The sequence below is a fragment of the Manacus vitellinus genome, unplaced genomic scaffold (assembly GCF_001715985.3).
Source record: "Manacus vitellinus isolate BGI_N305 unplaced genomic scaffold, ASM171598v3 scaffold_39_pilon, whole genome shotgun sequence".
NCBI lineage: Eukaryota > Metazoa > Chordata > Aves > Passeriformes > Pipridae > Manacus > Manacus vitellinus.
The window spans coordinates 1,736,436-1,760,129 of record NW_021940534.1 but is presented as its reverse complement, the minus strand read 5'-3'; the positions used below and the strand labels follow the sequence as shown (position 1 = coordinate 1,760,129).

Here is a 23,694-nt window from a genome sequence, read left to right as displayed (position 1 = left end):
CCCGGTGCGCCCCTGCCCGGGCAAAAGGGGTTTTAACACGCCTTCCCCCCCCACACCCTTTCTATCCCCTGCATCCAGTCGATGATGGTCCAGGTATGGGATGGTGCTGTAATTCTGAAATACTTCTGGAAGAGCTTTGAGAACAGCTGGGAAACCGGTGAGGAGGACAGGAGCTGCTTCTTGCATGGGTTTTTGCAGGTGTTGGTTGCTGAGCTAGTCATGGAAGTTTCAAGGCTCATCAAATCTCATCCAAAGCTTTTTTTATTATTATATTTTTATTTTTAAAATAAGCATCTTTGCGGTAAAAGATAATTGATATTTTTTTTGTGTGCTCTTGGTCTTCAGAATATCCTAATAGCATTCACTGTCAAGCAGGCTGCTTCAGGCTACTTTGTAAATATTTGGCTGTCCTGTGCGAAGGTTGATTCCTAGAAGGTGATGGTAAGCGAATTCAAAGAGGAGCATATGTTACACGATGATTCTGGGAGAATAATTGTACAGGCTTTTTTGGCTTTGTGGGAGGGATGTTGATGTCACAGGAACTCCTAAAATTTCTCATTAATGGGTGCAACAAGACCTTCATGTGTGGTTTTAGTAGTTTTATTTATTATTAATTTTTTAATATAGATACTGTTCACCCCTGAAGGGAGGAACTCCTGGCCATAAAAACCTAGGAAGGCTTCTTTCCACCTTAAAGATTTGGAAGCAGGAAGGAGATTTAGGGCTCTGCCTGCAAAAAAGTCCTCATGCAAGTTGTGAGTTTGTCGTATGCCCTCAGCTCCTGTACGAACTTTGGGGAGAGATGTGGGATGGAGAAGGAAGAGAGTGGTCAGGCCAGCGGTATCTACAGCCTCTGGCTGGCACCCTCCCAGGGCGATAAGACATCCATGGCACTCACCAGGAAAGGGGCTCTGCATCCTGCTCTGCCCTGACAGCCCTGTTCTCGTGAGTGCCCCTCTTGGGGCTGTGCTGGTTTGCTGCAGACCCATCTTTTGGGAAGTCAGGCTGAAGCACCCTAGTGTTCCGCCCTGTCTTTCTGCTCCATGAACTGCTTGGCAGGGAGATGATCCAGCCCTTTCACAGTTCTCTGGTTTCCAGCTAGTTTTCTTCAAAACTTGTAGAGCATTTTCTGGGACTGGGAGAAGAGGGTATTTCCCCCTTAGTTACTAGCAGAGCATTTTTGAGAAACTGTTATTAAGGACTTGTGAGAGGAGCAAGAAAACAGTGGGTAGTTGAGGCAATGATCTCAGGTGAGTAGCACCCATATAAATTTGGCTCATGATTAGTTGAGTTGCAAGTAGTGGATGGGTCCGAGACACCCCCAGCTGAAAACAAGGCCCTGCTATGCAAAAGATGGTAGGAATAAGTCTAAATTTTGACCAGCACACCTGCAATGATTAGGGTTATGAAAATACTCCTAGCCTTGCAGATGTAACTGCCCTGGCAACCCACCCATTGCTTCTAAATATAAACTATGGTATGACTGGAAAAGTGTCAGTACAGCAGTATAGTTTAGGTTGTTCAGAGAGGTGGTTGACTATATGAGCAAATGAAAAAGGTTCTTTGGCCAAAGTGAGCTGCTTCCACCCTGGGAATTTGTTTGTTGTTTTATCTGTGATTGTGTATGTGTAACTCTGCTGGAAAAGCCTTGAAAAGTGGCCTAGTCCATAACAACAGGAATCTACAGCCCTGCACAGATGAGAACTTGCACGCTCCTCTGTCTCCAAAGCATGTGACTATCCAAAACCTGTTCTTTGCTCTGCTGCCGCCTGTTGTGGTGGATCCTGCAGCTGAGGGTCACTAACTGGGCTCTTGTACCCTGGTGAGCCCGGGCTCCAGGAGGCTGTGACCGGGTCTGCCCACCCTTTCAACCTGAGGAGCTTTTGCATGATTCCTGTGGAGTTAATAGAAAGTGTTACCGGGTGAATCTGAACTCCTGCCATGGCTTAAACACAAGCGGTAAGAATTAACCCTTGCAGAACAAACCATCGGCCTGTGCTCCTGGGGAAAGCCCAAGCATCCTCCCCTGCTCTCCTGCACCCTGCTACAGGCTGGTGCCTCTTCCCTTCTGGGCTCTTGGGATTCCCACAATGGAAAATTAACCCTGACCTAAATAAATAAAGGTTTTCTGCTGGGCAAGCAGGTTGAACCAGCTAATGGCAGGTCTGGGAAGCGCCAGGGACCATCAAGAGAAAGTGGTGGCCACGAATATGGCACAGGAGTAGTGACATGGTGCCGTTTTGGAGTCAGTGAGTTTGTGGATCAACTTGGATCCCCATGAAAACTCAGGAGAAATTAGTGTTTGACGAGGTACCCTTAAAGCGGTCTCGCTGGTGTTGCCTTTGCACTTGGTGTGAGAAAGTCACTACCATTTGCAAATCCCAGTACTCAAAAATGGGGCTGCTATAAAGGCAAGCTGTTCAAAATGTTTCTAATTCAAATAGTGGAGAATTTCTTACTGTCTTTGGGTTATAAAGATAAGCCTTTAAGAAGAGGGCCATTTTCTTAGCCATGAGAAAATGCTTAAATGGAGACACCACCCACATGTTAAGTCCTTTTTAAAAGGGGCTAAATCCTCTTAACAACAATATCTTTAGAGAACTCCTGTGGCCTTTAGATGACATGAGCTGTGGAGAGGCTGGTTCGGCATACTTCAGAAGGGGGCAGGAGGATTTACATTTCCAAACTGAATACTTAGTACCTCTCTCATTTTTCTGCTGGTTTAGAAAGCACCTCTTCCTTCCTCCCTTCTTCTCAGCAAGTCACAGCTGGAAAGGGAGAAAAATGGGATAACCCACAATTTTTCTGCTAGGTGTTATGTAAAGGAGCAAACCAAATAGGACATTAATAATGAGCAAGGAATTAAGGTATTGGAGAAGAACATGTAAGTTGCATAAGGAAGTGGGCAGTTAACTCTAGGAGCTTTTCTTTATTTTGCAGGAATAAAAATGTTTGTATGTGAAGACACAGGTGTTTTCGTATTCTGACCCATTTTCATATTTCTTTGCCTGATAGTTTGTGTTACTAGAAATGAATGCTAGCATGAGTCTGGGACGTTTGGTTTTTGAATACCATTTAAGGGAATTTCTTTTGTTTAAATCCATCTCCTCCAGCAACAGGCTGCTTCTGAGCCCAAGGAGGTACCATGTGGTCCTTTGGCACAGCTGTCTGAGGAGAATTCAATCCTGATTGCCCTAACCATGCTGACAAACATCTTGTGGAAAGTGAGCATCCTAGTAAAACCCTAGAGGAACAGCCTGTGGCTTACTGATGGTGGCTTTGCTACCCTTGCACAGAGTCTAGCTGTGCTGGTGTGGCTCCATCTGCACCAGAACTACTGAGTATGGTAGCCCTGTGATGATAAGGGCTTTTGGCAGGGTTCCCTGAACAGCTGAGGCACTCAAAGGCTTTACTGTTGCTGGAAGTAGGTTTGCTTCTCTCTCACTGTCCCCTCTGTTTCATTGCCTTTGCTCTGCCCATGGCCAGGCCATGTTCTTCCCCTACTAGTGTGCTTGGAGAGCATCTGGCTGTGGTGACAGGTTGGTTTTCTGCTGCTTTAACGAGATAAAATAGCTGAATCTGAGCATTAGGTCTGGCATGCATCTTGGGCCCAGGATAAAGTGAGTGAGATGAGGGAAGGAGACAGGAGATTTCCAATGCACTAGTGTTGAGGTGCTAAGTTGGCTCACCAAGCCTCCATTTTCTGGTGTTGGTCTTACCTGTTCTCGCTATGAATCTCTTTTCCTTGTGCCATCAGCCTGCTTACCAAAAAGCTGGATGGGGTCACTTTATGGCCAGTTAATTCTTCTGTAGAGGCTGCTTCACCTGGTTGAGCAATTAAAGGCATTTTATTTCCCCTCATTTTATCCCAGGTATGTTGATGCTGCTCTGTTAATTTTTACACAGCGCTCATCTGTATGTGCAAGCATTTAAAAGGAAAATAATCTTTAAACTTAGGAGCAGCTTTGTTTTGCAAGATGAAGGGTTCTCCCACTACTTCTCTGAGTATGACTGTGGCAAACATTTGAGGAAAGAACACAAGAAGGGATTTGCACAGGACAGCCCTTGCTTCAGGGGAGCACTTCCTTGGTAGAAGGCTACAATGTGTTTTATAGCTACCAGTGGACTGTGATTTTTGTCTAATCCCTGTTTGAATATAGCTCTAGTTATGACCTTACATAACAATAGGTTCTGTCTATGATTTAGCTGTCTTGTATGAAAGGAAAAAACCAATTCTCTTTGTTTCTGCCTTTTTTTTTTTTCATTTTGAACTTGCTGTCTCTAGTGTTCCTGGGTGATCCCAGATATTAGGGTAGGGAAAAATGATTTTCTGATATGTTTCTCTGCACAGTTTATGATAAATTATCTTCTGTCCTCAGATGTCTTCTCCAAGCTGAAGAGAGATAGACCATTTCATTTCTCCTGAAATGAAAGTCATTAATGTTGAAATAAAGGTGTCCTTTATAAAGGAGCCACATGAGTGTGAAAACAAGCATATCTGTTAGTTGGGAGCTTTTACTTGTGAAACTTGTGGGGACTGGCAGCTTTGAAGGATGTTTTGAACGCATGGTAGACCCACTTTGCAGGCCTAACAGGAGCCAGAGGCCTTTTCATACCCAGCTTGTTTCACAAGATCTTAACCTGGCCCTGGGCAGAGGAATGGGCGGTCTAGAACAGAGGGTATAAGTGGTCATGACTTCTGTAGGAATGACTCACTGTGAAGTGTAGGGTGCAAAAAGGAAAGCAAAGTAGCATCATTCCTCTTTGGACCCCCTGTCCTGTGCAGGCCAGTGGGTCTGATGTGGTTGCAGGAGGGGCATTCAGCCCATCCCTTCTGTCGGGGGCTCCAAGGGGAAGACTGGGAGATGCCAAACAAATATGTGAGCTTGTCTTGGTAGCTTCAAGTATGGCATCTTCCAGGTTTCACTTCCAAAGGTGTGTGTTGGGCTGATGGCCACGGCTGTTGTGGCAGGGCTGGTGCTGGTGTGGAGGGGCATGCTCAGGCTTTAGTCCTGGCTTGTGGAGGAGCTTCCTGCTAAGGATGGGTCTGAGGCTGTGGCTTCAGCTTGGGGGGGTTTTTTTGCACCAGTGGTGATAACACAGATGCAGCCCTGCCCAGTGTGGAGCTTCAGCAGATGGAAAGCTCTTAGAAGAACTAAATCTCCAGCTTTTATAGACTCTACAAATAATCTCATTTACAGCTGGCAGCACTGAGTGTGTATGTATGGTGGTAACTCTCATCCTTACAAATGACTAAGTTGGACTTCAGGCTTTGTTTTGGCTGGCAGAGTTAATCACTTCCTGCATTATTTTTCAAGAGCAGGATTGTGTTTGTAGTTCTGGGGAGAAGAAATCCCCATAATTTTCCCTGGGGCCAGTGGTGTGCAGTGGGAGGGAGGCTGCCTGAGTCTCTGGGATGGGGCTGCTGCAGTGCTGGAGGTGCTGCTGGTGAGGTATTTGCACTCTCTTTCAATTTCAGTTCTGTTTGAAGACAGGCTTGGCAAAATTGCCCAATTTATCACATCTTTAAAAAGGAACTATTTCACTTCTGTTTTCCTCAAGTAAGTTGGTCCAAAACCACCCTTGGAAGTGCTATGCCTGGCATGGGTGTCTCCTGAAGTACTGTGATGTCTGTTTGGATGCTGCTGCTATTTGCAGGATCTAGTGGCATTCGTGGAGTTCTTAATGCCTTGTGGGCTCAATGTGAAGTGTAGTAAATATTTCCATCTGCAAGCCTTGTAAAGAGAGAAGGCAGGAACTTGACTACGTGTTGATTAAACCAGAGCATATTGAAAATGGCCTCTGTTGTGTAGTAGGAGTGTACTACTTAATGCATTTTAGACTGCCTTTTATACATATATGAATGCAAAGCAAATGTGTTGTTTGTTTGCAAACTGAACTTACCTAAGGTTAATGGTATGTGTCGTGAGTCTCCTGTCCTACTTATGAATGGGAACAGTTGTTGACCTGACCCGTTACAGTGTGAAAACTAATGTGCTAGCTCTGCCACCGCTGCGTGTGCATGCCCTGCAGCTCTCAGGCTTTTTGTGCTGAAGGTCTTTTGCCTAGGCTAAGTTAGGAGTCGGAAGTGGAGCACTGAGGATCACCTTTTCAGAATCAGCTCTCATCTTTTCTGTGAGTGTGCTAAATTGTGTGCGCAAGTATGGCTTTTCTTTATTCTTGCCTCTAGAAGTAAAACCAGTCCCCTGTTTCACTGCTTTGTTTAAGTAGGGGATTTAATTTGATCACCTGCAGCTACTGTCAGGATTTCATCCAGCTTGGATGTGGCTGCATTTACGCCCAGAAGCGTCCACTGCCTAAGGCTGATGACATATCAGACCCTTTCTTCAAGGGTCTAGGACCTGATTTTTAGCAAGATAGTGGGTGTTTCCTGTGATGCACAGTTGCAGTACTGCAGATGTTGGGTCCTTGGTATCTTGAGCTTTATGTGAACAAGTCACTGTTAAAAGCAGAGTTGCTATTATTTTGCCTTTCATTTCTATGTCTTTACAACAGAATTTTACAATCTCATCACATAGACGTTGCAGGACACCAGTTGTTTTGCAAAGATCTAATAAAAACCTGTAAAAAACATGTAAGCAACTATTTTTGGTATAAATAAATTGTATTGGGAGACTGGATAACAAGATTACAACCTTGGCTGCTTCAGCTCCAGCATTCCTGCCCCAAGTTATGGTATGCATGTGTTGGTTATGTATACATAGATTCTAAAAGTAATTTTCATTAATGAACTTCTTGAAAGAATTTTTCCTCTTTACCATGCTATTCTGGTTTTGGTTTTTTTGCTTGTTGTACAGCTGTTGGTTCAAAGGTTGTTGCATGTTGCATAACTTAATGCTAGAAAGGGGAGGTGGAGGAAGAAACTCATTGGCAAACTTCCTTCCTTGTTAATTAAGGTGACATTAAAAGTTTCTGGTCTAGGACTCAATGGTGCACACCATGCAGTGGAAGAGTCCAATTCTTATATAGCACGTCAGGCTTATTGGTGCACTCTACTAGTTTGCTCTGAATATAACTTTGTCTTAATTTTGGTTCTATCCGTTAGTTAAAATCTTACTAAAATTGGAGTGCAGTAACAGACATATTTTCTTGTAAGCCACTGAATCTGCACTGTAGGATTTAATGTTTTTTACACATTTTAAAGTGCAGATGTAATTTTAGAGTGAAACACTTCTCCATAGGGTGAGTGTACTATGCTGTCTATAAAAGCTTTCAAATTTGCCTTTCAAATGTTGTTCAGAAACAAACTGGCATGTAGACTTGCTTGCATCCCTCATTCCTAGAGTCCCATTTATGAGGTGTCATCTGGTAAATATCAGGTCTGGAAGTAAAAATGTAACCTCTTGGCTCAGCAATTATTTTGGTGCAGTCCATTTATGTTGACAATAGGCTTCTGACTTTTTGGATGCTACCACAGTGTAAGCAGATAAGTATATGAAAAGTAAAAAAAGGTGCACAGAAAGGGTTTCATCTTGTACCATAGGTGGAATGGCAGTCTCTGTGTATCTGGTTGTCTACCATGGCTTAGATGGGATATTAGGAAAAGGGTCTTCACCCAGAGGGTGGTTGGATGCTGGAACGGGCTCCCCATGGAAGTGGTCACAGCACCAAGCCTGACAGAGTTCAAGAAGTGTTTGGACACGTCTCTCAGGCACAGGGTGTGACTCTTGGAGATGGTCCTACGCAGAGCCGGGAATTGTTCTTGATGATCCTGTGGGTTTGTTCCAACTCAGAGTATTCTATGATTCTTATGGAGTAATGGTTTTAAACTAAAAGAATGTAGATTTAGACTAGATATAGGAAGTTTTTTACAGCAAGGGTGGTGAAACACTGGAATGGGTTGCTCGAAGAGGTGGTAGATGTCCATTCCTGGAAACACTCAAGGCTGGGTTGGGGGTCTGAGCAACCTGATCTAGTTGAAGATGTCCCTGCTCACTCAGAGGGATTGGACTAGATGACCTTTAAACCTCTCTTTCAACCCAAACTATTCTATGACTCTGCTGGAAAATACATGCTCTAAGGAGCAGATCCGAAGGGTTTGCTGTGTTCTCTGAGTGCTTCTGCAATGGAAACTGGGTTTTCCTTCACCTTCTGCTTGGGTGATTTTAACATCTGCTGGTTTTAAAGTTGTTTTTCCAACCAGGAACGCTAGAAATTGAATTATGTGGAATTAAAATGCCTTGAGTAATGCTAGTAACCTAATAGTGCCTTCAGAACTTGTTTTCTTGTGCTGCTAATTCTGGAATTAAATGGCAATTGCCATGTATATATTCTGGTGCTATTTTGCCTTGCCAGCGTTGTGTTTTTAGACAGCGTTGGTCCCACACATTGACAGTCAGTTTTTTGTCCCCATACAGTAAGCTAGTTCACACTTTGTCTAATGTCTTCGCATAGCGGGAATTGATGTTGGTTACAGCTCTCACAGAAGGCTTTTGTGTGGCGATATCTGAAAGCTGTCTTGTTGGAGCTTTTATCAAGGCTATTGCAATGAGGCCATTATCCCTGCTCGTGGAAAACATAGATATTCGCAGAAATTTTTGTAATAATGCTTAGTAAGTGGCGCGCTGGTACAGAGTGACAGTGCTGGAGTGGTACAGAAATAATACCCGAGGTGGCAGCCGTGCTGTGGCAGGGAGTTATCTGTCCCTGCAGGCTGGGGACGGGGTGGGAAGGGAACCCCACGCAGGGCAGACGGAGGGTGGTGATCAGGGCTATCGCAAGCACGAATAATCCTGGCCGTCGGCTCAGCAGAATAAAGTTTTACTTTTCATGGTAAGAGTTTTATTGAGCGGCTCCAAGTAACCCAGATCTAAATTGCTGTATAATGCTTCTGCACCTTGCACTTTTTTTGGGTGGGTTCTTTATCTTTTTTTTTTTTTTCAGCTGCGCAGTATCTGTAGCCAAAAAGTGTATCTTGGGAGTTATGTAAAACTGTGAGTAGGGTGAGAGGAAGCTGAAACTTCACAACCTCGCTGTAGTACTCTTAAGCACAAAGCTCTTGAGCCAGTAGAAAAGACAACTTACTACTTGAGGTGGGTGCAGGGAGGGCTTTAAAAATTATAATAGCATTTTCACTGGCTTCTTTGTCTCAACAGTGGGTATTTCACTGGGTTTATTCTCTTTTTCCCTCAGGAATTAGGAGTTAGAAGAAGCTCTCTTTTTTTGTAAAACACAGTGTCCTGAAAGCATAAGCAAGTTGCTCATTTTCTCTCTGGTTCTTAATCATAAGAGCTGCCTTGATGATTTTTCCCACCTCAAATTAGCAGTTTATTTATAACATGCTAATGTTCTGCATGCCTGTCGGTATTACTGTTCTGTCATGCTGAGCTGAGAATTGTTCTCTCGAAAACTGACACTGAGAAGATGACATAAAAGAACATGAGAAATTGCATTTGATAGAGAAAAATTCAGGTGGCTTTCGTATGACTGATTCATGCTTTCTATAAAATCACTTGAATTTCCTCTCCAGTTTTCTGTTGCTAGTCACATTTTCGTTGCTTGGTTTTATTTTTGCTTAAAAAAAAAAAGTAATGACCATTGCCTTTTGGCATTCTCGTTACCCTCTTGTTCCTGCTGGCAAACTTCTCTGTAATCATCTTCCATGCAGTGCCACCAGCTGCCTTCTTGGACTGCAGGCAGAGGAGTGAAGAACTTCAGGGTGTCTTTCTCATGTGCTACAGGGCCACTGTGGGAAGGTTCTTCCAGATCTAGGCATTAGCAGCATCCTTCCCAGTGGTTCTGCTTCAGCTGCTCTGCAGAAAGATGGGAGCGTTCAAAGTCCAGACCATGCAGCATGGAATGTCTTGTGCGTGGAAAAGGGCAAAATAAAACACATCCCATGAGTTTCTGTACTTGGAGCCGTGTGCTTTGTAGGTATTTATGAGAAAGACAGTAAAGAAAGGCGCAAGATCATTTTGAGACCTCCAATGTTGTCTGCTTGTGACCTGTTTTCTAAAGATGCTCTTCATGTTGCTGCTGGCCTTGGCATGCTGAAGTCCTTCCCTATTCTTGTCTTGGTAGCATCATGCTTTGCTGAATATGTGGGAAGTAAATGCAGCAGTAGTGAACAGGTTGCATGCTGTTGGCTAGATCTTAAGCTTAGGTACAGCCTTCTGTGGGCAGAGGTAAATTAGTAGTTATAATGCATTTTTTTGTGGTATTTGTTTGTTTTTAGGGGGACAGAAACCCCTTTTGCTGTGAAAGGAAATGTGCGGGGGGGTTCCAGACACTGATATTTAATTTAAAAAAAGAAGAAAAGAGAAAAAAGAAAATCAGGCAAATCTCCCTTATTCATAGCCATATGCTCAGGATACTATCCTTAGTGTGATTTATTTGCTTCAGAATTAGGGAAGAGGGTTGCTAGGAAAGTAAGATGCATTCACTCCTTTTACCTTAAAGAATTTTATAAGGGCAATTATGATCTTACTCCTTTCTCCCCCTTTCCTAGTCCTGGAGAATAATCAATTCAGCAATAAGTCAGAGCAAGCAAAAATATGATTGTTCTCATCTGCATTGCAGAGACTAAGATGAACTCCTTTCTTTAAGGCTGAGGTCTTTCTGTCTTGAAGTGAATCAAGAATTACTGAATCTTTACGTTTCAGTAAAAAAAGGGTCAGAATTTCAGCCTTTTTCTTTCCCCTTCATGTTTCTGTAGCTCTTGGGGAGTTTTTCACTACCCTTTAACTCTTTAGATGGCCTCAATGCCATTCTGAAAACATTTCCCTACTTCCTCCAAGATGGGGGAGCAGCAGCATTTGTACCAGACAGTGATTATATCTGTTCTAAGTACTTCATTTGAAGTGGAGAGGTGTGCCTTTCCCAGGTGTTTGAAGAGCTCAAGTTGCCTCAGCATGTGCAAAGCAGTCCTCAAACTCTACTCAACCAGCGGTGAAGAAGGAAGGAATCTCCTTCACACCTTGCAGGGAGAAAACTCTAGGCATCTGTGAGGTGCTATAGTATATCTAGCTAAAAATATCAGATACTTGAACTTACCTTACTGACTTGTTCGATGGCAATGCCTTGTTAAAATGGAAAAGGCAACAGCTCTGGAACGCTGTTAAACTTCCAGAACTTTCGTAATAGTGCAATGATGGTGGGGTGGCACAAAGATCCCAGCAAACATACTTGCCCACCAGAGCCACACCAGCTTTCCCGCTGGTTGTGCAAGGGTAGCACGCCTAGAAGATAGGTAGCTCACCTTCCTGTAATGGCCCTGGAAGGTTTGCTTTCTTCCTGAACAGCTCATGTCAGATACTTTGTCTAAATTCAAACCCTTTGGTTAATGTTGCTCAAATTGTATGAAAATGTACTGTTCCTTTTGTGGCAAAGTAATGCTGAAGACCTTCTTACAAGTATTTCGCCTCTCCCTGAATGCCATAGGTGATGCTTTTTGTCTTCTTTGTTGCTCTGCCTTGTGTTTGAGTGCCCCTCTATGACTGTGTGGGCATGAGCCCCAGCATGGAGTGGGTGCAGTGATCTTCCCAGCCATAAGCTTGAATTAAGAGTGTCTTAATGGGAGGGTACATGGTGCACTCTTCTCTGAGGGGAAAAAAAGGAGTGTGACTTAGTAGATGCATTAGTCTGAACGGAGGTGGGTGTACAGGTCAGTGCTGATGCAGCAGCCCACTTACATGGGGGAGATCTTCATGCATGTCTCACCACTCCTGTGTGTCTGCACTTTACACATGTTAAGACCAGAGTTTTTTTATAGTAATATTGATCAGGGCCATGACTAGTTGCTTTCTTGTTCTTGTCTGTAACTGCATAGGGTAGAGAAACTTCAGCTTTCAGTTTCCTATTGCTTTTAGAGGTAGAGCTGAAATTCTGCTTTGGTTGTGGTATCCTGACCCGATTTTTCTCTTCAGAAAAATGGCCCAAAACGCAATATGCCAACCGTCCATTTTGCAATGAGCTTATCCTTTTTAGAAGACAAACTTAGGAGCTTCTATTGTTGTGAGGAGCTACATTTACCAGCAAATGTTTGGAGTACCTGTGAGTTTGTGGAGATTGTCATCTTCAGATTTGCTTGCTGAGGGAACAAGCTGCTAATCCTGCCACCAGGATCCTGCCATCAGGCAGCTTCACGTAATATCTTGGCGACAGCTGAGATTGGACTATCAGTCTTGGTAATGTGAGCTTCACATTGCAAAAGAACTGATGAAGGTTTTGGATTGCCTGGACAAAAAGACATGTCATATGCAGCCTTGGGCCTTGTGAGGGTTGAGCAGAAGGCCTTCTTGGGAACAGTGGTATGATGTGTGAGCCGGGAATCCTGAGCAGCTGGGCTTCTGCTTCTCCAGTTTAACTAGCTGTTGTATCTCCCCTTGTATGGTGCAATTGCTTCAGTACCTTCACTAAGCAGTTTTATCCAGAATACCAATTTCAACAAAGTGGGTTGTTAGGGTTTTTTTTCAGGTTCAGTATTAAGATCTTTAAGAAAGCAGGCTAGTGAGGTGTTTCAGGTAAAGAAGCTTTTAGAGTTGCAATAGGGAATTTTTTCACCTTACGGAGTGAAAGTGGCAATTTGAACACGTGCCAGTTTGTCTTTCCAAAGCTATGATACAGCTGAACCACAGTGGAAATCTGGAACTGTAACAACACTGCTTATAGGAAGTTTGACTCCCTGCATTTAACCACAAATGTGGTCAATCTTAGGAGAAGCAATAATGGAGGGAAAGAAAGGTGGTGGTATTTGATTAGCTTTGTTCTCTTTGTTTCCTGCAGAGCCTATGATGAACGCAGCTTCAACTGTGAGAAAAGTGTGATAATATTACTGACTGATGATTCCGGTTCCTTCCTTGATACACTTTGAAGATACTCTTTTAGGGTAGATATAACAAAACTTGCTTTCAGCATGTTAAATTCAGTAGTCACATGCTATTGTTAAGCACTTGTGTTGCTCGGTAAACTGGTTGGTATTTCTGAAGACCATAACACAGAGAAGATGATTAAATACCATGTCATAATCTTTTAGATGATCACTAGCTTCATGCAGGGATTGACCTGCAAAGCAATTCAGTCATGATGGGTTTCTACAGGAGGTGAGGAACAGAGGTCTTCCCATTGCTCCTCACTATCATGCCCTAGACCAACATGATGGATTCATGCATTTCAGCAGCATGTGAATGGCTGTTTGTCTTAGACACTAAAATATCCTCCTGTTTCCTATCTGCATGTTCTTGGAAATGAAATATAATCTTCTCATAGCCAGAATAGCCTTAATTGCCTGATGGGGTAGGAAGGAAAGTATGAATTGGGGACCAGGTCTGTTCTACTAGAAGCACTTTCCATGACAGAGGGGATTTCCTGGAACCATCCTGGGAGACGCTTTGAGCGTGTGGTTTCACAGTCAGCTTACAGTGATCCAAGTTGATGCTGTCACAAATAGGGTCATGCTGCCCTCCCTCCCTGCTTTAGTGCCTGCCCTTGTACCTCCCTGTGCTCGCCAGACTGGGGACCTGCTCCAGCTGAAAGTTAACACTGGGTAAGTGATTAGTTTACAGCCCAGGGATCTCTGTGGCCCAGCTGGCCCCATGACTGGGGTGGAGGTGGCTGGCAGAGGCTGCCCCCTTCCATGCCCTCTCCCCACACATAGGACGCCTCACTTCATGTGGCAGCAGACCAAGAACCTCGCTGCGTGTGTGACCTCAGCATCTCCTAGAAGCCAGTGGAGTTGTGCGTAACGAAAACCTAACAGATGGCTCTGTAAAGAAATAGGCAGCTTTTGTGCTGTTACTCACTGCTTAGGTTACCGAGGACGTGCAGCTGCCAGCGGCTTGCCGGCAGTGCCCAAGGGCTGAAGGAAACTCACACGCTCTACCTATCTCCCACTTTCAGCTTTGGAAGGCTTGGTGGCAGTTTAGTGGGTTACAGAGTATGTGGAGGAGTAAACATGGCTGAAAACGTTCTCATTTCACAGAGGAAACCCATATTTGCGTAAACTGAGAATCTGCGTTCTCTCAGTGCCGTTTGCACCGTGCCTCGTACGCTCCGCTTCCAGTCCCTGACGGAGGCTCCCAGGCTACGTGTAATTTAATTACAGTCTGACGGCTGGCATTGAAGTAGGTGAAGATATAAATGTAATTTGTGCCTGGAAGTTATGCGTGTAGTGAACTTGCAGTACTGTAGGCCCTCTCCACAGTCATTGCTATCAGGGAATACCTCCTGAGGAAAGGCTGACTGTGCTGCTTCGGCAGGTACGGTCGCTCTGACCGGGGCTTTAATGTGGCTGATTGTTAACAGATGAAAGTAAAGGAGTTGTGGTCTTGCAGGAAAGGTCACAGAATCCCTGGAGATAGCAATTGCAATGGCTTTTACAACCAACAGCCGCAGCAATCACAGCTGAGGGTCTTATCTTGCAGAGTTTATGAAGGTGGGAAGGCTCCTAAGCTTCTGGAAAGATGAGTGGTAATGAATGCTGGTCATATGCGAAGTTTGTCAAGGAAGGTTGAGCTTCATGACTGCACTCCTAGCAAAGGCACTTTTCTGCCCCTCCAGTAGTGAGGTAAAGCCAGCCTACATGGCATTAGGAGCACCCAGGGCCCTGCTTATTCCACGCTGCTGCTGCAGAATTCTGCCTTTGTGACCAAAATACACCACTGAATTTCAGCTTTGACTTAAAAGGAGGTGTATCGTGGTTGTAAGGAAACCTCCACATACAAACTCAACTAGTGTGTAACTAACTCTGGGGACAGCCTGTAACTAATGGGGCTGCAAAATAGGAGTCATCGCTTTAATCTGTTTCCTAATTTCAAACATAATTTATCTCTTAATCCTTACACACACTGCCCACTGCCAGAAGCCTCAGCTCTCCCCTCAGTAGCTGCCAGAATTTCCATCTTTCTCCTAATACTTTCTTTAGCACCATTGTGCATTGAAACACTTTCAGGATAGTAATATGCAAAAGCTGTGTAGCATTCCTATTTATTTTGGAAGTCAATGTTTTACACAAGGAGCACTGTAACTCTTGCCATATTTACTTTCTTGTATTTAATTCAATAAAATGTATTTACCTGAAGTGGACACAAAATTTCCAGTTTGTGGTGGAAAGTGTAGGACCATGCTGCAAAACTTGTTCCAAGTTAACACAGAGTGCACGAGGGCTTCTTGCCAGTGCAAAGCGTGGGAGGAAAGTTGGGAGTAAGATGACTCTTGCTGCTATCAACAGCAGGCGCCTGTTGAAAGGGTAGAAATTATGGATGTCAAGGCAAGACAGCAGGTTTTTGCATTCTCTTCAGTTTGATACTTCCAAGACAAACCAATGACTGGCAAAGCAGGTTTCTTCCAAGACCATCTTTGCTTTAGCTTGGATAAGAACCTCCAGTCTCAGATAGTGAAACGTAGTCGAGTTTTCTTGGGTAATCTTAGCTTTACAGTTTGATTATAGTTTGGAATTAGGGTTGGGAAAAAATTAGTGTAGAAGATGAGAATTGTTTTGAGAATCTATCATGCTTAAGGATTTTTAGCCATCTAACAAGCTTACAGACTGGTGGAGGCTTCCCATGGCTGTCCTAAGTTGTTTTACCTTTCCTCTGTCTGCTAAGAGAATAAGACTGTCCTCCTTCCTATCCATATACTGTTGAGAAAGGCCATCATACACAGGCTATTTTTGATCTTATTCCTTTCCATAATTATATGTAGCTTTTATAAATCTGTCTGGATGGAAAGCTCCCGTGTACTTTGGAAGGGCTTATTTGATCTAAATTTAAGGATGTCTCATGTCCAGTTGTGAAACTTGCTATTTTAGTTTGCCCTACCTACAGCTTTTACTAAAACAAGAGGAAAAGTATGAAAAGGAGAGACTGAAAAGTGTGTGAGAGGGATAAATGGGACTGCATTTGAAAATGAAAAGGATCAAGGTGTACTGATTATAAAAGAGAAAGTTACGGTTTCTGCGAAGAAGGCACAATTAAACCATGTGGTCATTTATCTTCTGAACAGATTCAGGTACATTTGTGGAAGAATCCATGGACCGAAATTGAGTAGATAGATTTCTTCTCTCTTCAAAGTTATTTAAAGAAAGGAATTTTTAGTGCAACCTTTAATAGGTGGTATTTTAATGCTAGATTCCACTGGAAGACTTTTCCAGGCTTCTGGAAAATCCCATTTAGCTGTCTATTGCCTATTGGACAGTTCTAATAACTGCATAGTTATACAGCAAGACAGGTAGCAAAAAGGAAAAGAGGGGGAAGGCAGCAGTGATAGAAGCCAAATGGACTTTCTCTAAACTTGAGGCTACAGTGACTGGAAATTAAAGGTCCTGAATAGACACGTGAGCTTCTGCTTTTGATCTAAGTGTCATCTCTTTTGCCTCTCTTCTAATGCTCTGCTCTTCCAGTCTCATGCCAACACCCATAAAAATTCCCAAACACTTGGGATGGCCAGGAGTCTTGAAATAACCCTTTTTGGAGGATTTAAGTAGTGTGCAGTTATGAGGATGGAGTTCTGCATACAGCACTGCAAAGAGTACTTGTGATGTTTCCAAAAGTGTTTATCAGCACAGCTCTTCTCAGTTTCACCTTTCTTCTTTTCCTGCCTTTCTACCAGAAGTTAAAAGTTAGCAAAGATACAGCTGTCTGACATGTGACTGAGGCTGATAGGAACTATATTTAATTTTGTAAAGCATTTTGATAAAAAAAAAAGTAACTGTCAACATGGCATTGGATTAAAAATTGGCAAAGTAGCAGGAAGAGAGTCCTTTTGATTGATTCCAGTGAGTATTTGCACTAATCTCAATACTGTGGAGCTTTCATCATTGTCACAGAAGTAAACAAAAAAACTATTACTGATAGTAATTGCCAGCAGAATAGTAAATGATAATGGAGCTCTCAAAACTTTCACTGTAACCACATTCAAACACACTGCATCTTTAACACAGCAAAAGGCAAAGCTGTATGCCAGAGAACAGGGAATACAGGCTATGCCTTATGAAAGAGGGCCTGTATCCTGGAAAGCAGCACTTCTGGGAAGTCTGTAGTGGACAAGCAACAGCATACCAGCTTCCAGCACAACGCTGAGAAGCGATGGCACTGAGGTTTGCATCCTGGCGTGTACAAAAAAAGGAACAAGAGGGGGGATACTTTTGCCACAGTCAACAGTTTTGGTGCAGCTGATACGTAAAATAACATGCAATTCAGGGCTAGTACTTGTAAGGGGAAAATGTTGAAAGTAGAAGATGATATTAAATAGGGCAGCAAAAATTATTTGAGGTCTAAAGGAAATACCCTTCAGTGCAACTTACTTAAGCAATATTTTCCTTAAGAAATTAATATTAAGGGATGACTAAATTGGTATACAAGATATAGAATTTGGGGGGGACATGTGATATAGCTGATGGTTGCACTGCCATCCAGAGGGACCTTGACAGACTGGAGAAAGGGGCTGACAGGAAGCTCATGAAGTTCAGGAAAAGAAGTGCAAACTCTGGCCTCTGGAGAGGAATAACTCCAGGCACCAGAATGGACTGAGGCAAACCTGCTGGAAAGCAGTTCTGCAGAAAAAAGAGCCATGGGGATCCTGTGCCCAGCAATGCCCTATTATGGCAAAGGTCACCGATGGCCTTCTGGGCTGCATTGGGCATTGTGTTACTAGTAAGTTGAGAGAGATGGTTCTTTCCCACTGCTCAGCCCTGGTGAGACACATCTGACATGCTGGGTCCAGTTCTGGGCTCCCTATTATGAGAGAGACATGGGCATACTGGAACAGGATCAGTAAAGGGCTGTGAAGGTGGTGAAGGCCTCAGAGCATCTCTTGTACAAGGAGAGGCTGAGAATCTGCGACTGTTGAGTCTGGAGGTATATAAAAACATGAGGGAAGGGGTTGAAGAAGATGGAGCCAGGCTGTTCTCAGTGGTGGACAGTAAAAGGATGGAGGGTAATGGGCACTAAGTGAAATGAAGAAATTCCATTTAAGTACAAGATTTTACAGCAAGGGTGATCAAATGATGGAATAGGTCTCTTAGGTTGTGGAGTCTCCTTCATTGGCAATTTTAAAACCCCAACTGAACACAGCCCTGAACATCCTGCTCTAGTTGCCCCCTCTTTGAGCAGCAGCAGGTAGACTAGATGATCTCTAGGGATGCTTTCCCACCTCAGCCACTTAGTGAGATGATTCTGGTGTTAAAGGACTTCTTAAGTTGCTGAACTTGAGCACATGGAGAACTTAATACTGAAACAATGCAAACTCAGAGTGGAAATTAGATTATTTTTTTTTTAAGTGAGGGAAAAATAATCATGAGTTGATACCTTCAAGTTTTGACGCTATGAATGTTTTGCTCTAATTTATCTGCAGTTATGCTCTGTAATTTCAGCTCTGAACAGCCTTGAGGTCAAGTCCATGTACCTGCTTTTTGGTGAGAGCAACTGTGTTTATGGTCCTTCGTGACAAGTGCTTGTTCATCTACCTTTCATAAGAGGATTCTGAAATTGTATTCCTATCCTTGGCTACAATGGCATAACAACTAGTCTGGGATATGTAGGAGGTCATATTAGAAAGCTGGATTCTTTTCTTTGCTCAAAGGGCAGGTCAGAGGGAAATTGTGAATTCACTTTATTTTAAAATTTGAGACTTAAAGGTAGTTACAGTTTTTTCTGGAGGAGTCCTCTCAAGGTATTTAGGGAATACGCAGTGAAGAAGACAAAGTAGAATGGACAGATTGTGTCTGGTATGGGTCAGTTTTCATATAGATTCAAGTCCTTATTTTGACTCCATAACCTGAGATTTTCTGCTTTACCGGAGCGAAAAGGTATAACTTTTCAAAAATACACTACATAATGTGAGAAAGAAGAGCAACTTCAATTTCTTTTCCCCTAAAAATTTATTCCCTGTGATGACACATCTGTTTTGGATGTTATCTTGTAAATTAGGCTATCACATCAATTTTTTAGATTGCCCTGTGCATTGCATGACAGAATTTACCCAAGTGTGAAAAAAAAAATTATTTTTTTCTGCCAATACTCATTCACTTTTCTGATGAACTGCTGCCTTCTTGTCTTGTTTTTGTTCCCTCTCTGTCAATGAGAATAAGTAAAACTTCCTATTTGAACTAAATAATTTATTGTCATTTTTCCAGCACTCCCAGGTTGTTCTGCTCCTTGGTGTGGCTGATGGAGTGATAAAATACTGCTGGGGTAGTATGTGCATCACAACAAAAGCTCGGTGGATTAGTTTTTCTTTATGACATTACATAGCATTTAAAACATTAAGAACTTGGCTATCTTTGTGCCATTTCAGCCACATAAGCTGTTGCCAAACTGGCCTGTGCAATAAGGGTACATGCCTACCTTGATGTGTGGAGGGAGGAAATCATCAGTTCCTAGAGTTGAGCAACCCAGACTAGGTGAAAATCAGTTTGTAGTCAAAGAAATGTGCTGTGAAGAAACCTTCTGATGGCTATACCAGCTCCAGATCTTGGATGGAGGAGGCTGTCAGCCACAACTGGTATCTCCAGGTCCCTGCTATCTGTGATTCTCTCCCTCTCTTCTCATAATGCTTTTATCTATTTCTGTGACTTTCTGCTGATCTGGAGCCTCCTTTCCAACTGCTTCTAGAAATAGTTGCTTTTGGGTATGTAAATTGTGTTTCCTGTTTCTTGGGCACTACTCTTGAGGTTTGGTATGAGGAGAAGGTTATTGTGTTAACTTCTTCAAGGTTACTTAAGGATCTTTTTTATGTGATACTGGTAATTTCATTTTCAAAACTATACTTAATTAACTTGCAAATGATAAATCAATCTCATGTGCAAAGTCAGCATTATAGTTGCTTGTAGGTGCAGAAATAATTTATCAGGGTTAATCTCTTTGAACAATATTGAGACTTCCTTAAAGTGAACTAACACTCTAACTGTTGACCTAATGTACAGAACTGCATGACAGTAAATGCTTAGCACCGTATGTTATTTCTTATCATCTGACTCTGTAAATGCAGATCATTGCATTTCATCTGGGTCTTCTGAATGTATTTTGTCAACTTTCTCAATGACCTTTGGAAACTTGATAATATTTTTATCACCCTAAATGGATTCAAAGTCCATTTATTACTTTTGGGGAATCTAGCTATATATTTTTATACTTGTGTGAAACTAGATTAAGAAAGTACTTCAAAATAAAAGGTTTTACTACTTCAGATCTGACTTCTCATAACTAATTACATTAATTGAAGAAAGATGTAAGAACCATCGTACCTCAGGCAGTGAATTAAAAATATGGAGTCAAGATTGGTGTCGATGTTTTTAAGGAAGGATTCATCTTCTTTGGGGGCATGAATACCTAACACTAATGTTCATGTGCACCTGAGTATTTAAAACTTGCTACCTTCTAGTTTGTAGCTCTCTGCTGTAGTTTCTGAAGTGTTTGCATACAGATCCTTTTTGACATTAATTTTTGAAAGGATGTGCAAGTTATTTAGTTCCCTATGAATCACCTCTCAGTAAGTCACGTGATGCAGTCCCTTGGCACTGCTCTGGTATAACTTCATATGGGTATTTTGTGTGGAGTACAGGAAGGTTTGGGGTGCCAGGCTGGGAAATCTCGAACCACAGACCTGTGCAGACAAGAAAACTTGCATTTCATTGGTATAATTCCACAGACATCATCCTTCCCTGTAGATGTCCTGTATCCAAGGAAAACAAAGCTCAAGATGCTGTGGCTTAGGCTGGCAATTTAGTGAGCAAACTTTGTGATGCAAGCCCAATCTTGCATCATTACAGAGCACCTACACTGGGATAGCACTAGTGTGGCTTTGTAAGTGCTCCTCCTTCTCACTTTTCAATTTTTATGGATCCAATCTTATTAACTACATTTTCCTAGAGAAGTTTATGACTTTATTCTGTATATTATGTAAGTAGAAATAGCACTTCTCCCGATTCCTATGTCAGTATATATGCCCAGTATGCTGCTGCTATAATTTTTAACCTGTTTATGTAATACTCCATGGCATTTACTGGAATTTCCTTCAAGGAAGTTCATCCTATTCTATTCTCCAGCTCTCAGTGTCCTTCCTCCTCCAATCCCAGGGCTTGTTTGTTTAGCAGGCAATTTGGCAGACAACAGACTGTTTGAAAGTTTTTCTTTTTTAAGTAGCTGTGCTAATTTCTACACACAGAGTGGAAGCCATTCAGTGGAACTAATCCAATCACAATCTTATTTTGAAGTTGATGGCTTTTTAAAAAGAGTACTTTAAAAACCAGTCCTTAAATACTAAAGTCAAAATGTTCTCTAGGATATATTTTGAGACTGACTCCTTTGCAATGGTTTTTCTTTGGGATCCACCTTAAAATGAAATGAAAGATTTATTGCGCTTGGTCCGGTTCAATTTTAGCCTTGCTAGTCAGGAGGCTGAAAGTCTGAAGGACTGAGGCACTGCAAGCAGCTCTGCAGCCACGTGGACATGTGGCGCCCTGTCACTCACCATGTGAATTTAAACTATCACTTCCTTATTTGGCTTACTTTGATCTTGATGGGTAACATAAAAAGTGGACCTGTGTTGGTGTAATTGTGACATATAAATCCAATACAAGGAAATTACACTAAGAAGTCTTTTACATGGCTGCTCTGCTGTCACATCCTGTTCTGTTTCTGTTCATGTCCCGTCGCGTTCCTTAGCCGCCACCTGCTTGCCGTCAGTTTGGAAGTTCAGCATCAGGCCCGCTTTATGACAGTCTTTTCTCCTTCAAAGGATGTCTGTGGTGAGAAATTACTGATGCAAACCACAAGTGAAAACCCCCAAGCTTTGCTCTGGAGGTAGCAACCTGGCTGAAGTGATGTCTCTGGGAACGGGGGTGGGTGAATGGCTGGGAGCTTTGAGGATCAGACTGGCATTAGAGCCTGCTGGTGGCAGGTCTAGCCTTACCACCATGACCCTGGCCATGCTTTCCAGGGAATGGGAGGGAAACTGTCCTGCTGCATTCAGACACCCCAAAAAACCTGTGGTCAGGATTGCACCCCACAGATGGGGTGCTTCTGCGTGCAAGTCTTTACTGTTTGTCATTACATCTTCTTGTCTCCAGAGCTTCCACCTTAACCAGGCAGGTGCAGCTCAGCCTCTGGCATCTGTTGAGGTGAGGGGGTAGCTGTGGGATGGAGCCGTTTCAGGACTACACAGAGACACATGCACTCCTCACCTTGGGCAATTTAGCAGTTGAGATGAAAAACTGGGTGCAGTTTCCTGAAAATAACTTTTCATATTTCAACATGAAGTGGTAACTGGAGCTTTCGACCTCAGTACAGTGCAAAGCCAATGCTTCTAGTAAGAAGTAATTGTTTCATATGTGGTGGAAAAAATTGCAATAAGAAAGATCTCAGATGATTCATTTCCTATGCAGCATAGGTGTAATTCTCTTGGTTTGAGGCCAGAAGCATGGCTTATGCTTTGGTTTATTTCTTGCATAACCGTTGTAATGCCCTTCCTCTTTTAGTGCAAGGAAAATGCAAAGTACTGCAGCAGAGTAGGAGAATGAGATAAGCTGCACGTTTTGACAGTGGCTGCTATACTGAACACAAGTCTTATAGGGCATAGGCTGATCCCATGGCATTTGAGTAGCTCTATGAGCAGAAAATGGAATAGCATCGAACGGGGTTGTCCACTTACCTCAACATCAGAATTATGTTAGTGGTGGTAACTGTGAGGTACTCTGACCTTCTGGCAGGTTGGGTCACATGAGATATCAGGATGAAAATCAAAGGTATTTGGTACACTAAGATTATAATCCTCCTTTAGTAAAAATGACCTGCTGTAGGTATAGTGAGAAACCACCATTTGTCATTGCTACATCTTAGTACTTTCTTGGTTTCCTTCAAGTTGAAAATGTACTTCTGTTCAGATGGATTTGAGATGAGAGAAGTGTGAACTGCCTCGTTGGGGTGGCATTGATGCACAGTGCCACTAACACAGGAGCAAGCTATCCGTGCTCAAACTGCTGAGCGTGCCTGAAAGCTAATATATTCCTTTCTGTGGGTGTTAAAAATGACTTTGTGTGATGTTCTGCAGCAATGACTCGGAGGCACTCATGGCACTTGCGTTGCTTCTTCCTGCATATTCAACCTGAGAAGGGAAAGCCGTCGTTCAGTTCCTCTGGCTTGGGTCCTACTTTTAAACAAGAATTTACCGCTGAATCTTGGCCACCCTCATTTTAACTTTTTGGAGCTAAATATAAGTCTTATGGTTTGATCTTTAAACACTTACAGTTCATGATTTCCTTGACACTTGTGATGCTTCTGAGGGAATCATGAAAATGGAAAATAGGATCGTTTAATTAGGCCTTGAAAGAAACTTCACCAGAGTAACACCATCAGCCTTCAGACCTCAGTGTCAAATGCCTATTAAGGAGAGGCTGCAGATGATCAGAATGTCATTTAATTTGATAATTGTGAGGTACATCTTATTAAATTATGAACCCAATTAAGACATACAAAGGGGATTTTCTTTTAATAGTCATCTACATTAAAAACAAGCAATTGGACTGTAGCTGAATTAATCATGGCTGGGCTTCGCGAACAAAGATTTGGGAAGGGCTCTACCCACCTTTGTTACAAGCGTGCTGGTGGCTAAAAAGGCCAGTACAAGACAGGCACGTTCGGTTGCAAAAGGCACAGCAGAAAGACTCCTTAGGTGGAATATTCTGCAAGACACAGTTCTTTCTGCTTTGTCTTTTCTCCTCAAGAGTGATCCTCCGTGCTT

The 23,694-nt window shown here is 42.8% G+C and overlaps 1 protein-coding gene across 1 annotated transcript in view; it reads left to right on the top strand.

The window, feature by feature from the left end:
- Nucleotides 1-23,694, top strand: part of E2F3 (E2F transcription factor 3) — a 54,908-nt gene that overhangs the window by 12,330 nt on the left and 18,884 nt on the right. The window contains exon 2 of the mRNA XM_018077623.1: nucleotides 9,032-9,053. Within this exon, the coding sequence (XP_017933112.1) occupies nucleotides 9,032-9,053 (22 nt within the window). The remainder of the gene's footprint in view (nucleotides 1-9,031; nucleotides 9,054-23,694) is intronic.